The sequence below is a fragment of the Notolepis coatsorum genome, assembly GCF_963971535.1.
Source record: "Notolepis coatsorum genome assembly, chromosome: 11".
In the NCBI taxonomy this organism is placed as follows: domain Eukaryota; kingdom Metazoa; phylum Chordata; class Actinopteri; order Aulopiformes; family Paralepididae; genus Notolepis; species Notolepis coatsorum.
In genome coordinates this window covers 17407095-17426148 of record NC_140175.1, presented here as the reverse complement: position 1 = coordinate 17426148, position 19054 = coordinate 17407095, and the positions used below count along the sequence as shown (strand labels likewise).

The following is a 19054-nucleotide window of genomic DNA, read 5'->3' as shown; positions in this document are numbered from 1 at the left end:
TTAGCTGGATGAATGCCTTTCCTCGTTCCGTTCTTTTGAAGTTTGATTGATACCCTGCATGCACGGTAAAGTGTCATCTGGTCACCTTTAAACTGTCAGCTACTTCCATTCAACTATAACTGTACAATGCAATTCAAAAATGGTTCCAATTCATTAATGAGCTCAATTCGATTTCAAACAACAGTATTTTCCTTTTATGTACAGGTTACTAATGATTACTTAATTAATATGAATTGACACAAATCGCAGTTCTTCCAGTGCATGGGGTAGACTCACTCAAAACTGCGCTATGATCCCAGCTCTTGTCAGCATTCCAGTGGTGTTTGGAGGTGGCTCTTCCACGTCTGGCATGGGGTCGTCGGGTAGTTCTGGGTTTAGCAGCGGGATGCCATGCCTGATGGCCATGTTATGGAGCACACTGCAGGCCACGATGATGTTGCAGACCTTTACAGGCCGGTACTGCAGTGTGCCCCCCGTGCCAGACAGGCAGAGCCACCGACCCTTCAGGAGACCAATTGCACGCTCCACGGTGACTCGTGTGCGTGCGTGCGCCCGGTTATAGGTGCCCTCCTGTTGGGTGGTGGGGTTGGTCAGCGGCGTCATCAGCCACGGCTTTAGTGGATAGCCACGATCCCCTGCATTGAAAGATATATAATTTAATTACAGATACCAGTAATAACATTACGATTTGATTCAATATGGGCCTAAATGTGTAACACTCACCAATAAGCCACCCGTCTTCAACAACCCCAGCCTGGAGACGAATGCCCACAGAGCTGTTCTGCACCACAAACGAGTCGTGGGTTCCTCCTGGCCACTGGGCAACGACATTTAGGAGTGCCAAACGGGCATCGCAGATCACTTGGACATTTACCGAGTGGAACCCCTTCCTGTTAACGTAATTGAATTCATTTTGTGATGGTGTTTTGATGGCTATGTGTGTGCAGTCTATTGCTCCAATTACGTTGGGGAAACCGGCGATGGCGTGGAAGGCCCTCTTGACCTCGACCTGCTGTGCGTGTGTGTATGGGAATTTGATGTAGTCGGGGATTAGGGACATGATGGCATCCAACACTGTGGGCATGATCCTGCTGAGTGAGGGTTGGGAGATGCCCGAGCGATCTGCGATCTCCCGCTGGAACGTCCCGGTGGCCAAGAATCCCAGGGTGGAGAGGACTTGGGTGTGGACGGGGATGGCATGTGTGCGCCTTGTTCGGCGCTCCAATAAGGGTCCCAGATCCCGGCACAGGTCGAGCAGGATTGCCCTGGGGAAGCGGAACCTGCTCATGAGCCACTCTGTGCTCTCGGCAAACAGGTCTGCCCTGTCCCTGAAGACGCGCTCCCTGTGGAGCGCACCATGGGCATGGCCCATTCCCAAATCGTGCAACACTGCGAGGCCTGCGTTATCCATGGTGAATAGGATCTGAAATCCATGTTCCAGATGTAATTTATAGGGTTTGCCGACGATTACACTCATGTCGCCAATTTAATTAATTACGGGTCATACAGAACACCTGGGTATATTGTAACTGTTGATTGATTTCCCTTCGATCTGCGCTCCAATTGGGTCGTTGTTGGTCAGGGACGATTCTAGCCACGCATGGCTTCAGTGGATAACCGTGATCACCTGCATTTAAGTGATATTTTGATGACAGATATAATAACATTACAATTTAATTAAATGAGATTAGGCCTGGGTCATGCGTTCCTTATCAGCCAACAACGTATCGGCCAAATAATGCAACGTTAACCGTCCTGCATCCTACATTCAGAAGTTGATGCTGTTTAGGGTTTGACAATAATTACACTAATATCGCTGTTTCACAATGAACTATGATGAATCACGGGGGTCATACAGAACACGCGCCAGTGTCTTTATTTCCGCCTTGGAACTAATGCAGGACTGAGGAGTGCTTATGCGTAGTAACGATATTCTACCACTGGGAGCTAGGTACGCCAGGTCGGACCTGTGCGTAGATGTACGCACAAAGTCAAGTTCAAGTTGAAATTGATGAATCCCACTATTTGCTTAGAAATGATCGTACGCACAGGGTAAGCACGGATCTGTGCATAGAACACGTTGATGAATGAGGGCCCAGGTACCCAGGTGGGGTATCTCCCAGGCCTTTCTGTGTGGAGTTTGCATGTTCTCCTTGTGCTCGCAAGGGTTTCCCCCCCGATAAGATAAACCCAATGGAAAAACATGCACAACAACAGATCGCGTCCTTGACGAAGACGGGCAGGAGCACTTGGATTGGTCCTCGGGGCACGGCTCACGTTGACGCCCTATCTGCTCCCGGCTGCCCATGGGGGGAAGGACGACGGGATGGGTCAAGTGCAGAGACTCAATCTCATCGGCGACTGAGAAAAAAGACAATGCATGTGTGTGTGTATCCCGCTCCAATTGCATGTCCAGTTTGTTGCATGCCGAATAAAGACCCCCTAAAAGAGGTCCTGCATTATTATTAAGGGGTTAGGAACCAGGGTCTGGTTCAAAGAAACAGACCGCCACGCCCTCCTTTTCAAAACCAGTTTCCATCCCGATACACTTTTAGAGGGCTGGTGAAATCACAATTAATCAGATTTAACCGGATATGAATTCACCTCGCGCTCAGACACGCACGCAGATATAACGTTCCGGTTTTCCTGCTGAAAGAAACAACTAACAAGTGAAGATGCAGAACTGGAGACTCAAACCCTTTGTGCGGCCTGCGACCTGGCACGACACCTACAACAACCCACGAGATGGTGACAGACGATTCGAGAACATACGACAACTGGCGAACGCCTCTGTCCCTCATTATCATTCGGGTCATCATAACTTTACTGCCACTCAAATATGGTTCATGGCCACAATGCAGGAGCATACCATGTTCTATCGTGCCAACACCATGGATGACTACCACCCGATGTTGGATCACCCCATCACCACCGTCATGGCAGACACCTCCACCTTTAACCCTCACCCTCGTCATGGCAGACACCTCCACCTTTAACCCTCACCCTCGTCATGGCCGACACCTCCACCTTTAACCCCCACCCATTATGAAGCCATTTTCCCATGAAGTGCCCCTTTAAAGCACTTAAATAATAATAAAATAATGTAACCGGATATGTACATGCCCGCAGGATGTGGAGAAAGCCACTCAAACCTTATTTAAAGCCATCAATCAAAGTCAAAGTCAGCTTTATTGTCACCTCTCGTAATGTGCAAGACATACAGATACATTAAATTGCGTTTCCCCCTTCCCACGGTGTATATATATGAACATGTACATACGTTGTATTGTGTTAGGATCCCCTCGAAAACGAGATGCTACATCTCAAGGGGTTATTCCGAATAAAGAATTTCAATATATATAAAGAACAAGATCTAATATAAACAAAGTAACATATAGTACACTATAAACATAAAGTAACATTATGGACAGTATACAGGAATATATACAATGTAGACAGTAGCTAAACAAAAAGGGAATGTATGAGTGAATGTAAATATAGAGGTAAACAGTTACATGTTTATGTTGTCTTTTGTAAATAAAGAGAGGACAGAAAATGCATTCATGAGCTACATAGAAAGTAGCCCATTCATTCATTCTATGTGACAATTGCAATATCTATTTCAAGTCCATCACATGTTGCAAGGCGCGTAGCGGTCTGAGGCTGTGTAGTTAGAGACCAGACTGTACCATCTAGATCAGAGCGTAGGGGTCTGGAGGCTGTGTAGTTAGAGATCAGACTGTACCATCTAGATCAGAGGGTAGGGGTCTGGAGGCTGTGTAGTTAGAGATCAGACTGTACCATCTAGATCAGCTGTGTAGTTAGAGATCAGACTGTACCATCTAGATCAGAGCGTAGGGGTCTGGAGGCTGTGTAGTTAGAGATCAGACTGTACCATCTAGATCAGAGCATAGGGGTCTGGAGGCTGTGTAGTTAGAGACCAGACTGTACCATCTAGATCAGAGCGTAGGGGTCTGGAGGCTGTGTAGTTAGAGACCAGACTGTACCATCTAGATCAGAGCGTAGGGGTCTGGAGGCTGTGTAGTTAGAGATCAGACTGTACCATCTAGATCAGAGCGTAGGGGTCTGGAGGCTGTGTAGTTAGAGACCAGACTGTACCATCTAGATCAGAGCGTAGGGGTCTGGAGGCTGTGTAGTTAGAGATCAGACTGTACCATCTAGATCAGAGCGTAGGGGTCTGGAGGCTGTGTAGTTAGAGATCAGACTGTACCATCTAGATCAGAGCTTAGGGGTCTGGAGGCTGTGTAGTTAGAGATCAGAGGGGGGGGGGGGGGGGGGGGTGCAGGGGAGATTGTTGTTTTAAATTTTAACTGAGTTTAGTGCACATATGGCCCTGGGATAAAAACTAAACTTCAGTCTGTTAGTCCGGGTGGGCATGACGCTGAAACGCCTGCCCGAGCGCAGCCGTATGAGGTGTTTGTTGCCAGTTTCTTACACCGAAGTACAGACAGAAAATTAAAAGTACTCCCGTAGTCTCGCGAGAGGTGCAGAAATGGGATGTGACGTCAGAGGATACGATCCGGTCAGTGTTTCACAACACAGACTGGAATGTGTTCCGCGACACAGATAACATTAATGCCTACACGGAGACAGTGCTGGACTATGTTTGTACTAGGGTGAAAGAAACAATCCCCACTACCAAAATGAAAGTTTACCCAAATCAAAAACCCTGGGTAGACAAATCCGTCCGTGAAGCTCTGAGAGAGCGCACCAAAGCATACAACGACGGCCTAGAGGCAGGCAACATGGATGACCACAAGGTGGCGCGATACAACGTAAGGAGGACTGTGTCAGAGGCCAAACGACGCTACAGGGATAAAATTGAACTCCAGTTTGAACAAGCTGACTCTAGAGCTATGTGGCAGGGGCTCAAAACGATGACAGACTACAAAGGCGCCTCCCTCAAACTGAACAGTGACATCTCCTTAGCAAATGACCTCAATACCTTCTATGCGAGGTTTGATGCTGGTAATAACAACACCAGCTCACAAGCCTCGGCAATGGGGGGGGGGGTCGGCTGCTGATGGAGGCGCAGTGTTCAGGGTAACAGAGCATGAGGTGAGGCGGACCTTTAAAAAAGTGAATATCAGGAAGGCAGCAGGTCCAGACGGCATCCCCGGCCGCGTCCTAAAAGTCTGTGCCGACCAACTGGCCCCAGTATTCACTGACATATTTAACCTGTCCTTAGAACAGGCTGTCATCCCCACCTGCCTGAAGAAGTCCACTATTATCCCTGTACCCAAAAAATCCAAGCCTGCTTGCCTCAACGACTACCGCCCTGTAGCTCTCACCTCCATAGCCATGAAGTGCTTCGAGAAGCTAGTAAAGGGCTACATCTGCTCCTCCCTCCCCATCAACATGGACCCCCTGCAATTTGCATACCGCCCCAACAGGTCCACGGAGGACGCCATATCCCATGTGCTGCACACAGCAGCATCACACCTGGACAAGAGGCAGGGGAACTATGTGAGAATGCTATTCATCGACTACAGCTCGGCATTCAATACCATAGTCCCCTCCATACTCATAGCCAAGCTCAGGGACCTGGGCTTGGGCTATGACCTCTGCCAGTGGGTCTTGGACTTCCTGACTGGCAGACCCCAGGTGGTGAGAGCAGGCAACTGCACCTCCTCATCCATCACCCTCAACATAGGGGCCCCCCAGGGCTGTGTTCTGAGTCCCCTCCTCTACTCCCTGTACACACACGACTGTGTGGCTCAGCGGAGTAGCAATACAATCGTCAAATTTGCTGACGACACAGTGGTGGTGGGCCTGATCTCTGCCAACGACGAGAGGGCCTACCTGGAAGAGGTCAAGGTCCTGGCGGGATGGTGCCAGGAAAACAGCCTCTCCCTGAACGTCAGCAAAACAAAGGAGATGATTGTGGACTTCAGGAGGTCGGGGGTCAAGGACTACAGCCCCCTCAGCATCGACGGGGCACCGGTTGAGAGAGTCAACAGCTTTAAGTACCTCGGAGCCTACATATCCGAGGACTTGACATGGACCACACACATTAACAGTGTTGTGAAGAAGGCACGACAACGCCTCTACTTCCTCAGGCGCCTAAGGAAGTTCCAAGTCAGCCAGAAGATCCTTAAGAACTTCTACTCATGTACAATAGAGAGCATCTTGACCGGCAACATCACCTCCTGGTTTGGGAATAGCACTGCACAAGACCAAAGCAGACTACAAAGAGTGACACGTTCAGCCGAACGCACAATTGGAGGGGGGCTCCCCACCCTCCAGAACATTTACTACAAGCGTTGCAAGGGCAAGGCTAAGAGAATCATTAAAGACTCCAGTCACCCGAACAACTGCCTCTTTGAACTGCTGCCGTCAGGCAAGCGATACAGGAGTCTCAAGGCGAGCACAGAAAGACTCAGAAGAAGCTTCTATCCCCAGGCCATCAGGCTGCTAAACGAACAATGAATGAACACTACACAACAACAACCACCAAACGCACATAGCACACACATCCACACGCACACACTCACTTTAAACAAACACACTGTAGCACCCACTCCACACACTTATAGCACACACCCACTGTAGCACCCACTCCCCACACTTTATATTTATGGATGAAGGATTGCACTACAACTCGTACACCTTACTGTAAATTGTACCTAAAATTGTACCTCATCCCATTTCTGCTTTGCACTAGATAGTACTGTACATTAGTACACTGCATAGTATTGTGTATTGTATATTATATGGTAACTCAGAACATTGTACATATGTCTATACCGAACACTGTGACCTCATTTTCTTCTTCTAAATTCATGCTATATTATGTTATTATGTTATTTGATACTATCTTGTCTAGCACAGTCTCTGGAGCGTAACAGTAAGAAGCATTTTGTATGAAAGTATTCTGTACTTCTGTATGACAACTATTAAAGAACTTGAACTTGGTGTGGGTCCTTCAGTATTTTGACTGCCTTCTTAAGACAGCGGGAGTTGTATAGTTCTTCCAGTGAGGGGAGAGGGCATCCAATGATTTTCTGGGCCGAATTGACGACCCTCTGGAGCGCCTGTTAGACTGTTAGATCACAGCGTATGGGTCTGGAGGCTGTGTAGTTAAGAGTCCATTGAGCAGAAGTAGGAGGGTGCAGTAAAGTATCCCCTTGTTGCATGGAATGCCAGGTCAAGGGGTGCCAGTGGCTCAGGAGGTAGAGCGGTCGTCTGGTTCGATTCCCCCTCCTCCCGGACAGCGCGTCAAAGTGTCCTTGTAAGCAAGACACTTACTTACTCCCGAAGAGCAAGGTGGCACCTTGCATGGTCGTCTCCGCCGTTGGTGTGTGAATGTGTAAAATGTGAGGAATACAATTATTTTTAAAGCGCTTTGGATAAAACTCGCTATATAAATGCACCATTTACCATTTAACTGTCTAGTGTCAGTCCTTGTATCAAGAGCTCAGCCAAGCAATGCAAACCTAGATCCCCATTCTCCAAAGGAACAAAGGCTACATGTGCACACAAACATGTGAATGTGCATGAACACACACACACAACCCCCCCCCCCCCTTTTATTCGGTCTAGCAACCCTGGCTGGTGAAGACAGTAGCAGCATCTGTTAGTTCCTGTAATCCATCCAGATTTGAGCCCTGTGAGCATCTGCTGCAGCACAGCCCCAGAGGACCCCAGGCTGGGAAGGGAGAGGGGGAGACGAGGAAAGAGAGGGGAAGACGAGGAAAGAGAGGGAGAAGAGGGGAAGATGAGGAAGGAGAGGGAAAGACGAGGAAGGAGAGGGGAATCTGACGAGACAACGACATAGAGCGAAACACGGAACACTGGGAAGAATGTTTTTCCTTAACCTCAGCCTAATTATTTCCCTGTGTTCCGAATGTCTGCCAGATGTAAATGGTAAATGAGAAAGAGAAGCCGCCATATTCTCGGCCCTCGCTCCACAATGGTGGAAAGAATTTCCCACCAGTTAGGAAACCCGACCAATCTTTCGCCGTCGACTATAAACACTTTAATCAATATCTGAAATGAGAGATAATAATTAAAATAACCATGCACTACACTAATATGTCTCTACTACTATGCACTCAACACTGCAGCAACTTTCAACACTGTTACTTGTCGTAAAGAACTTGTAAGTCACTTCAGATAAAAGTGTCAGGTAAAATGACTAAATGTAAATAGTAAATGGTGCATTTATATGGCAGCTTTTATCCAAAGCGCTTTAACATTTTTGTTCCTCACATTCACTCACACATTCACACACCGACGGCGGAGGCGACCATGCAAGGTGCCGTTGTGCCGACCTGCTCATCGGTTGCAATTAGGGGCTAAGAGTCTTGCTCAAGGACACTTCAACACGCTGCCCGGGAGGAACGGGAATCGAACCGGGAACCATCAGATTACCAGATGACCGATCTACCTCCTGAGCAACTGCCGCTCCCCGATGTTCAATTATGGCCTACGACAGCCGACTCAAAGACGGTAAATGACAGTACGTGCAAGAGGAAGTTTCAAGTTTGTTTATTATTTGTCACAACAAAATACAGAATACTTTATAATGAAATGCTTGTTTCTGTATGAGCCCCTTAGAGTGTGCTACATACAGTAAAAAGAAAGTAAGTAAAAAATAAGTTATTAAGAAGTAAGTAAAGTCAATATACATATATACAATATACAATACAGAGTGAAATGAGTAACAGTGAGGTAGAATGCAGAGGTACAAAACTTGGGGTAGGGTGCAAATGAGATATAAATGTGGTGCAAATCTCTTTAATAATAGATACATATAAAGTGTGTTAAAGTGTCTAAAGTGAGTGGTAAGGTGAGTGTTTGTTTAAAGTGAGTGTGTATGTGGATGTGTGTGTAGATGATGGGTTGTTAGTTACATTATTGTCATTGAGCATCCTGATGGCCAGGGCCCAGGAGTTCAAAAACTTGTAATCCCTATCTGATTGGATCAGATGTATTAATTCATTTCAACTCATTGTGAATTGAAAATGGGGTACCCTGATGTAAACAAGACGAAAGACTCTCTCTGGTCTGCATCCCTTTAACAATTGTGTGTATTGAGCTGTACTATACTGTACCCATTCTGCAATCTGTTATTCAAAATTTCAATCAATCAATAGGGATTCAATGTTTTGAACTCCTGAGCCCTGGGGATAGAAGCTCCTTCTGAGTCTCTGTACTGGCCATGAGGCTCCGGAAGGCAGCCACTCACGACACAGGACTCTTCCCTGTGAGATGACTCACACGGAGACCGAGAGAGTGAGAGCCAATGCTTCCCCCCCCCCCCCCCCCCCCCCGTGTCTTCGCCTCGCTGACCCCCTGCAGCGCATCTCTCTGCCGCGGCAGCTGTTGTGGTCATTACGGGCCGAAGGCAGAGCCAGCCTCTTGGTCGGTCAAGGCCAGTAGCGGCCGCGTCGCTGACACGAGGCTGTCAGATTAGGGCCGACTCCAATCTGGTCAAATGATGATGATGAAGATGAAGGGGCAAACCACAAACAAATCCCAAAGTAAAGGCCTGTGTAGCCGGTCTCGTATTGCTCTGCGTTGTGTTTCAGATTCGACCCCTGGGGATTTCCCAGAGTGAGAGTTGAACCCCGGTCTCCCGCGTTGCGGGCGGCATCACAGACCACTATACCAAGAGGTGAATTCACCCATAGATATATATAGAACACTAGATAGCTTGCCCGCGCTGCCGGCCAATGGAGAGCGACGTCACTGAACCGCCGCCATCTTGCTCCAGTTAGCCTTGAGTGAGAGTGAGTGAGCTGCACAGACAAAAATACTCATAACTCGCTGAAATATTGACGGATTTACAAACGGTTTGGTTTATTACAAGCATTATTAACGTGGCTATGATTCAAGCGGTTTGTAAAAAACATCTTTAATATTTTTTTATAAGTATGCAGTATCATAACTACATCTTTGATGTTTATAGCAAACCAACCCGTTTGTAAATCCGTCAATATTTCAGCGAGTTATGAGTATTTTTGTCTGTGCAGCTCACTCACTCTCACTCAAGGCTAACTGGAGCAAGATGGCGGCGGTTCAGTGACGCTGGTGACTCCACCTTAAGCTATCTAGTGTTCTATAGATATCTATGAATTCACCCCTAAGTAATGGGTCTGGATGCCTCTGGGGAGTGAGTTTACTTGCAGTACCGCTAACATCCACAGTCACTTCTCAACACTTGTAGTCCTAGTCCATCGTGACTGTGGATATACTCGCGGTACCCAGTGTTAATTTTGGCAGCTATTTTCATTTTAGTTTTAGTCTTAGTCATGTGTCAAGTGCTCCTTTTTCGTTTATCATATTTAGTAATCTTCATTTATTTTTTGTTTAGTCAGTTTTAGTCAACTAAATGTCTGAGCATTTTACATTTACATTTAGTCATTTAGCTGACGCTTTTATCCAAAGCGAATTACAAGTTCTGTACGACAAGACAGCAAGAAGGGTACAACTCTATCAGCTGAGTAACAATGTTCATCAAAGTGTTGCGTGTTACAGTGTAGGTTAGTTTATTAGGACAAGTGCATGACAGTAAGGTTAGTCAGGGTTAGATATTTTTTTTTTATATCATGTCAGATAATGGTTGAAGAAGTGAGTCTTTAGTCGACGGCGAAAGATTGGACGGGATTCGGCTGTCCTAACTGGGATGGGTAGTTCATTCCACCATTGTGGGGCAAGGACTGAGAATAGGCGGCTTCTCTTTGATGACCCTCCGGGAGCTTGGATAGGAGTAGGTCTGAGGCGGCCAGAAGATGCAGAGCGTAGGGGTCTTGAGGGTGTGTAGTTAGAGACCATTGACCGGAGGTAGGCGGGAGCGGTTCCCTTTGCCGCACGGTATGCTAGGTCGAGGGCCTTGAAGCGGATACGTGCAGCAATAGGGAGCCAGTGCAGGTCCCTAAGAAGTGGGGTGACATGGGCCGACTTCGGTAGGTTTGAGATCAGGCGGGCCGCTGCGTTTTGAATGAGTTGAAGAGGCTTGGTGGCAGTGGCCGGGAGGCCAGCTAGCAGTGCGTTTAGTTTTAGTCAGTTTTTGTCTCAATTTTGTCTTTTTTGTTTTAGTCTAGATTTAGTCGACGAAAACGGATGACATTTTTGTCTATTTTTAGTTAATGGAAAAAAACTTGTCAGAAATAGTCAACATGGAACATTTTCTGATTTAAATTGCGTATTTATTTTTTAACCTAGGGGAATCTGAGTCGGCGGCACAAGTGATACACAGGAAGTATATATGTTGGTGTAGACATGGTCCAATCAAATCAAATTTATTTATAAGGCCCGACAACACACATTAATGTCCCCATGGGCCGTACAGTTTTCTTTAAACAAGTCAAGAAGAAAACATAACAATAAGTCAAGAACAGAACAAGAACACCATAAGGTCCAACATTTTTTAGATGAATGCAAATAAATGAAATAATGTATTATTGCTCCTACAGTATATGTTGGTGTAGATATGGTCCAATGTATTGTTGCTCCTACAGTATATGTTGGTGTAGACATGGTCCAATGTATGCATCAAAGAGCATTACGGATGTGGTGACGTTGTTTCTGACCAGAGAGACAACGCTGAACTCTGTCTGTCTTCTGTTTGCTGTGTCTTTCCTTTCTCTCTGCCATGTCTGTCCTCTCTCTGCTTGCATAAAAACATTATATAAAATCACATTCTGAGGTCAGTGGTAAAGTGCCACATGGAATAGGTCTGGTTAGTGGTTAGAGTTAGAGGTGGTCTAGGTCTGGTTAGGGTAACTTAGGGGTAGTTAAGCATTCATTATAATTTATTATTGTTATTTAGATAGATGGATGTAAAGGGCTAGACCAACTAACCCCTATCCGGACCTAGACCACCTCTAAGTCACAACCCTAACTTAGGAGTTAGGTGGCCTAGGTCTGGTTAGGGGTTAGAGTTAGAGGTGGTCTAGGTCTGGTTATACTGATCCAATACCAGTGCATACATAAAAAAAAAATATATATATATATATATATTATATAAATTATAAAACTTTTTTTCTTTTCTTTTTTACAGCTACTGTTTTATATATACTCTTTTTTTAGTAATAACTAGAAAGTAATGGTATTTATTCAACAACAGGTGATTGTATATATTAGTATTAGTATCATTAAAAGTTCTATGCTCAACTATGCTTCACCCACGGAATGGTTGTTGTTGGCACGTTGGTTCTACACGGACATTATACGTTGTTGCACACTTCCTATCCAGGCTGCTCCGTTTAGGTAGCAGAGGCTCTGTTGTGATTTTTAATGCAAAATAAATATTCAACATTCTCTTTTGAGACTCCGCCTCAGACTCTTATCATTTGGCACTAAAAGCTAAACATTGTCACCGGTAGGGCGGCTACGTGGTGTAGTGGGCAAGGCGCTCGCCACGAAATCTGGAGACGCTGGGCTTGCCTGTTCGAGCCCAGCGCTCCACATTTGCTTTCAGTTTAGCTGGTCGTCCGTACTAATACACATTGGCCGTATTAGGGGGTGGGAAACTGATGGGTGGGGATCGGGCGTTGTGGACAGCGACTCCTACAGGTCGGTTGGTGCGCCTGCGCAGTGGAATCAGGAAGTGTCGGGGGCAGCGTGAGCCTCCCACGCGTTACTCCTCGCCACTGAGAGATCGAGCTGCGCAGGTGAAAAGATGCGACTGCTGTTACCTCAAGTACCGGAGGGGACTTGTGCTATGTATGACTTAGTCCACATTGCAGCCGGCTTGTGGGAGGCAAGAAACAGCGTTCGTGACAGGGGAGGGTTGAATTGGATGATACGAAATTGGGATGGGAGAAAATATAGAAAATGGGAGAAAAAGTGGATAAAAAAAACAAAAACATTGTCACTGGTATGGCTGTCCGCAACATGTCATTAATTGTGTGGGAGAGGTCGATCAGTTAGCTACATTAGCGTGAGCTAGCTTAGCCACTAGCTAACGCGGGCTAGATGGAAATACAAACAATGTAACGTAACGTTACTGGTGAAAAGTTTATTTACCTTGGAATACTCCTTTCCCAACTTGCTGTACTTTGCTTGCAGGTGTGCAGCTGGATTATGAATAGTCCCAACTTTAGCCAAGGTAACGTTAAGCTAAAACTAGCTATTCAAATAGCTAATGCTAATAACATAGCTCCCTGTCACACTGCTCTACTCGGGACGATGGCATTAACACTTTGAGTGCCACTCCCTTGTATTTATTTTTTTATTAGCGATCTGAAATCATATTGCATCACGCAAGCCTACCGTTGGAGATCCAGGGACCGCCGGATGTGAAAAAAGCGCCCCCTATCGTCTCCCAGATGGTAAATCACCCTTTTGGAATGGACTCAATGAAAGTGAATGGGAGAACGGATTTCTGACTCCACATTTTACTTCTCACTGATGCAGCCGGGGTCTACCAGAGTTCATTCTGGAGCCTCTGAGCCGCGCAGATCATGTGTTATACTGTACACACGATGGATCAATACATTTATCGATTTTTTTGAATGGCGATCGGAAATTGGAATAAACCATTTGGATACCATCTGACCTCAGGTAAGGAATCTATGTTATCAGTGTTAGGATAATCAGACTCGTTTTCACGGATATATAAGCGTTTATGTGATATGGCTGTTTTGACTGTAAAAGCCATGAGGAAATAAGAGCAGCGATTATCAGCGCACGGCACGAGCGTGCGTGCGCACACATATACTATCGATCATCTAGCGTTTTTTTTTAAAAACGATCATAAATAGGCAGACAAATGACAACGTTCTGGAATATTCCAGTAAAAAGGCGATTATCATAGGCATGGGTTGTTTTTCCCCGGAAAACGGGTGATTTTCAAAATGCTATCAAACGGAAATGAAGCGATAAAAATACAATCTGCCTTGCCAATGTTGACTGGAAAATTAGTCTTTGATAAGCGACGGGCAGATTAGACACATAATTTAAAACATAGATTAGGCGATATTAACGTTAACATTGGCCATGGGTAAAAAGGAAAACACGGCCGGCACTGAAAGTGTTAAGAAAAGTTATAATTATTTTGTCTAGTCTTGTTTTAGTCAACAATATCAACATGCATGAAGAGAAATTTCGTCCTGGTTTTTGTAAATTACATTTGTGTGTCCTCAGTTGTGGTCAACGATATTTAATTAACTATTTAGTCTCGTTACCGTCACATGGTATTCAATAACGTGACGTCACGTCTTGTTGTCGTCATGAAAAAAACCTTCGTTGACCAACATCTTTCGTCATCAATTTAGTCAACAAAATGAACACGAATTGCAGGCTAAATTCGGCCTTCTGGGATCGCTGGCCCTCCGAAGGGTTCCAGGGAATGATGAGATATTGTGTTTGGTCTATTTTAATAGCGGTGGATGTACGGTTGTCTGCCTTCACACCCCTAATGCAGCTGGATCCCAGATCAAAGAAAGAAATAATTTAATCCAGCCCAGTAATCCCAAACACGGGCCGATCACACTAGCCATAGGATAAAGCCGCCTCACGGGCCAGCGTTACGGGACGCCACAGAGTCAGCGGCAGCTAGTCCATGGGTCGAGCCCACCGCCTACATGACACTAAACCCTGTTGAGATCAAACACTCACACAGGAAGTGGGATGAGCGCGGGGAACTGAGAGCGGGGAGCAATAGAGGGCAGATTAGCTAACTGCTACACGTTCACTGGATTGATTTGAAAGACCGTATCCAGTGTGTCATGGGGCTGTCCCAGCATCAAGCCCATCGTGTTTGCAGGGATGTAACAAGGGGGGGGGGGGGGGGGGGGGGGCATTTTCGTCACCTGCTTTTAAGTGTTTCAGGGGTCTGGATAGAATCAAGCTCTTATGTAAAACACTCATGATGTGAGAGGAGGAGCTTAGGGTCAGTAGCTAGAGGATGAACGTACTTACATTTACATTTAGATCATGCTTTTATCCAAAGCGACTTATGAAATTGTGTCAACAAGTCAGCAGTACATCTAGATCAAAAAAAAAAAAAAAAAAAAGCAAGAAAGGCTCGACTACTGAGGAAGCAAGGGGAAATCCAAAACACTTGGACACAAAATTGCTAAATATTCATCAAACTTCAAGGAACACCAGATGAGGCCAAGGTATTGCTCATCCGAGACATCGAGGAACTGAACAAAAATACACATGAAGAAAACAATGCACGGTAATGAACAAAAGTCGCGGACTGAACACACCACACAAACATGACCAAATCTGACAGTCATCCATCTCCAGTTGGACAACTAACATTAGGAACAGTTGATCTTAACACTTTGAGTGCCAGCCACGAGAATTCTCGTTATTTCATGCCATGCGTTGAGTGCCAATGACGAGAAGTCTCATTATTTAATCGTTATTGCTTTTATTAGCGATATCCATTAATTTTTTTTTTTAATTTTTTTTAGCGTTTATCGCTTTTCTGGTCAAGCATGACCGACAGAAACAGGTTGAATGGGATGTAGAGTAGGGGAAGACACTCTTGAGAAAATACGGCGGGTCCGGGAATCGAACTAGTTGTCCCCGACGCCGAAATAGCGCCGAGATACGCGGTGAGCTACTGGAGCTCCCCTATCCATTCATTTTTCATCAATCTAGCCTCACGTTACTATTGGGACTGTCTATGAGCTCGAACAGGGAAAATACCGCCCCCTATCGTCTCCCGGATGGTAATGCATGCACCCATTGGATTGGACTCAATGAAAATGTATGAGGAAAAAAAATCCGGATTCCACATTTTACTTCTCAGGCATGTAACCCGAGCCGATCGGATTCATTGTGGACTCTCAGAACAGCGTGGAATATGTTTTTAAGAGTACCTAACGTTGGATCAATAAACGTGATCGATATTTGGAATGGCGATCAGGAATTGGAATAATCTTTTTGCAGAACATCTGATGTGAGGTAAGGAATCTATGTTACCAGTCTTTGGGTAATCAGATGTATTTTTCACATATATCTCAACGTGTCTGTGTGTGTGTGCGTGTATGACGTTAGCACTGACCAGGAAATAGATCATAGATTTTTCAGCCCGCTTCTCTAGCGTGCATAAGTACACATATACTATTGATAATCTAGCATTTATTTGAAAACGATTCATAAATAGGCAGAAAAATGACAACGTGTTTTGTGTATTCCACTAAAGAGCTATTATCACAATCTTTTTTTTTTGACATTTTCAAAAGCGGTATAAAACGGAAATGTACCGATGATAAAACAATCCATTTTGTACATGTTGACTGCAAGCAAGTCATTGATAAGCGACGGGCGTATTAGACACATAGCCATAATATAGAAATAGCTCCGCGAAAATCATGAACTATCGGAAAATCAGTCCAAAAAGGTTGGCATTCAAGCGCTAAATCTGGCGCCCCCTGTTGGCACTCAATGTGTTAAGCAAATGGGACTTTGTATACACAGCATAAAACACAAGATATAGAAAACAATATTGATCCGGAAAACAACCTATTTAGTAATATCAACAACAGCTGCAGTTATTACTCAGAAAATCAGTTCAACAAAATGGTTAAATCATTCTCCTCCTGCAATCACGTCGCCCACAACGAAGTTTCCACAAACTTGAGCGACCATGAACCCACAGAGCTACTTCTACGCGTGCGAGTTGAAAGAGGACGAGTATGTGACATTCGACCCATTCAACTCTTCACCGCCGCCGGGTACTGCTTTTGAACACAAGCTGGAGATTCATTCGGCCTGTGTGGACCTCACCACAGAAGATGTGATGCACCAGGTGGAGGTGGACGGTTATAATAATCAGAAGATCACGGCAGTGCTGGCGTCTGAACTGAGGCCCAAAACTAAGCCCAGTGTGAATGTGGTAGCTGGTAGCTTCACCGTCACAGCGCCCATCAGGTTCTTCCTGAAGGGTCCGGGACGGGGACCTATCCACCTCCTAGGCCGACACCACGTCTTTGAAAAAGCTGCACCTGTCGTCACTGAGTTGGAAGCCCCTGACCAGCCCACTATCGCACAACCTACCACGGGACCATCCACGGATAATCAGCAGTCTGTTGAGGCCCCAGTGGAGTTTGATGTAGAACAAAAATCCGTGGACGAAATTAAGGAAGAGATGCATGCCCTCATGGCTAAGGTCGTCAAAGCGCAGGATACGACAACGAGGTTGCTGAAGGATTTGGCTGCCGAAACGATCGAAGTGAAGGACTTTTACCCAGATAAGACTGTAGTGGATTTAAAGCAAGCAAATCTGACCACGATCAATTCTTGGAAGGATCGATCGACTCAAGGAGATGCAATGACTGCTGAACTGACAGTGATGGACGATTTGCTGCAGAAGAAGAACAAGATTAATGCCGACTTGGCGGAGGTGTTGAGGGTGATGAAAAAATTTACTCAAAAAAAAATGGCCCACTGATGGTTAGGACCGCCCCTAACCACACCCATACCTGAAATCTTAAAGGTCAAGTGACCCAAATATGCTGACATTGGCATATCCTAACATATTGGGCCCACACTTCATTTATCAACACATTGACATCTTCTTCATAAAGTAACGCATGTTACACATCCCCCCCACCAAGCGTAGTACCACTGCCATAAAACATCTTCATGTTCTCAACATGCAAGGTTTCATGGGTGTTAAGACTGCTATCCATGGCTACTCTGTAGTTCACTGACCCTAAACGTCTGAGAACTGTGGCTGGCCCTCTCCACTTTGGAGCAAGTTTTGCCATAAACATGGCCTTGGCATCAGACAGTGGGTGCAACTTAACCCATACCTTCTCTCCTACTTGGTATGCGACAGGAGACCTCCTTCTATTGTAGCCTCGAGCTTGATGCTCCTGGGCCTGAGCCACATTTAGCTGAACTTGTTGCAGGATTTGCTGTTGCCTTTCTAACATGGAGTAGGCCTTTTGGTCCGGCTTGGGAGGCTGATATAGAAGTCGCTCCAGGGGTCCTTTCAATTTTCTTCCCAGCGCAATCTCTGCGGGAGTGAACCTGGTACTCCCATGGTAGGCGGTGTTGATGGCAAAGCGGAACTCGCCCAACCACAGATCCCAATCCTGATGATGATCTTTGACGTAAGAGGCCACCATGGTCTTCAGGTTTCTGTTGACTCTCGGTCAAGTTAGTTTGGGGGTGGTAGCTTGTGGTCAGTTTTTTTTACTACACCCCACTGGCGACAGTTCTTTTAAGAGATGGCTGGTGAACTGTGGGCCCCTGTCAGATAAGAGGTACTTTGGGGTTCCCCAGCGAAGGAAGATCTCCTGTCTGAGGATATGTATTATCTTTGGTGTTTGAGTCTCGTAAAGGGAAGTGTTCCTCCTGTCCCCTTGGGAGTGTGACCTTCTTGGACCATCATCATATTCCATCATACCAGCGCTTGTATTCCTGTGCTTTATTGTTCTTATTTCTATTATTATTTTAACTTTAATTAGTCTTAAATACTTTAGTCCATCCTTCTATCATCCATAGATCCAAGCCCCTCCCTGAATCCAAGATGGCAGCATGTCAGTGTCTCTGTTCAGTGTCTGTCTGTTAGTAGTAAATTTTTTATTGGATTTAGCACAATTTTCTGCTTTTTGCTAAAGGTTTTGTGTTGCTGATTTGTATACTGTTTGGAGTACCTGATTTGCCCTGCAAACAGTGGCCTATTCTTTAGCTGTTTGGGAGCTGCTCTACTTTCCAGGCTGTGGCCTACTCAGCAGCAGCCCTGCTACCAGCCACCACTACCAGGCCAGCCCCAGGCTACCAGCTACCAGCTACCAACCACCACTACCAGGCCAGCCCCAGGCTACCAGCTACCAGCCACCACCACCAGGCCAGCCCCAGGCTACCAGCTACCAGCCACCACTAATAATATACTGTAGCATTCTACCCCATTTCCCTTTGCCATTCCAAGACTGTTCTCTTCTTTCCTTTAGGCTTTGAAAGCTATGGTGGACGACCGTCACAAGGAGTCCAAGGAGAAAGCTAAAGCCATGGTGTCTGAGGCAACTGTGGTTGCCTTAACATCAGATATGTGGACCTCCATCAACACGGATGCATATCTAGCGGTGACGGGGCATTTCATAGATGCAAGCACCAC

General features: G+C 45.8%; 1 protein-coding gene across 1 annotated transcript; it reads right to left on the bottom strand.

Moving 5' to 3' along the window:
• Positions 1–276: 276 nt before the first annotated feature.
• On the bottom strand, positions 277–1411 carry LOC311236996 (putative nuclease HARBI1; the record flags this gene model as incomplete). Its single annotated transcript, XM_084324805.1, has 3 exons — positions 277–635; positions 724–817; positions 965–1411. 3 exons carry the CDS (start codon positions 1409–1411, stop codon positions 277–279), a joined length of 900 nt encoding a protein of 299 aa, XP_084180931.1.
• Between the last annotated feature and the right edge of the window lie 17643 nt (positions 1412–19054).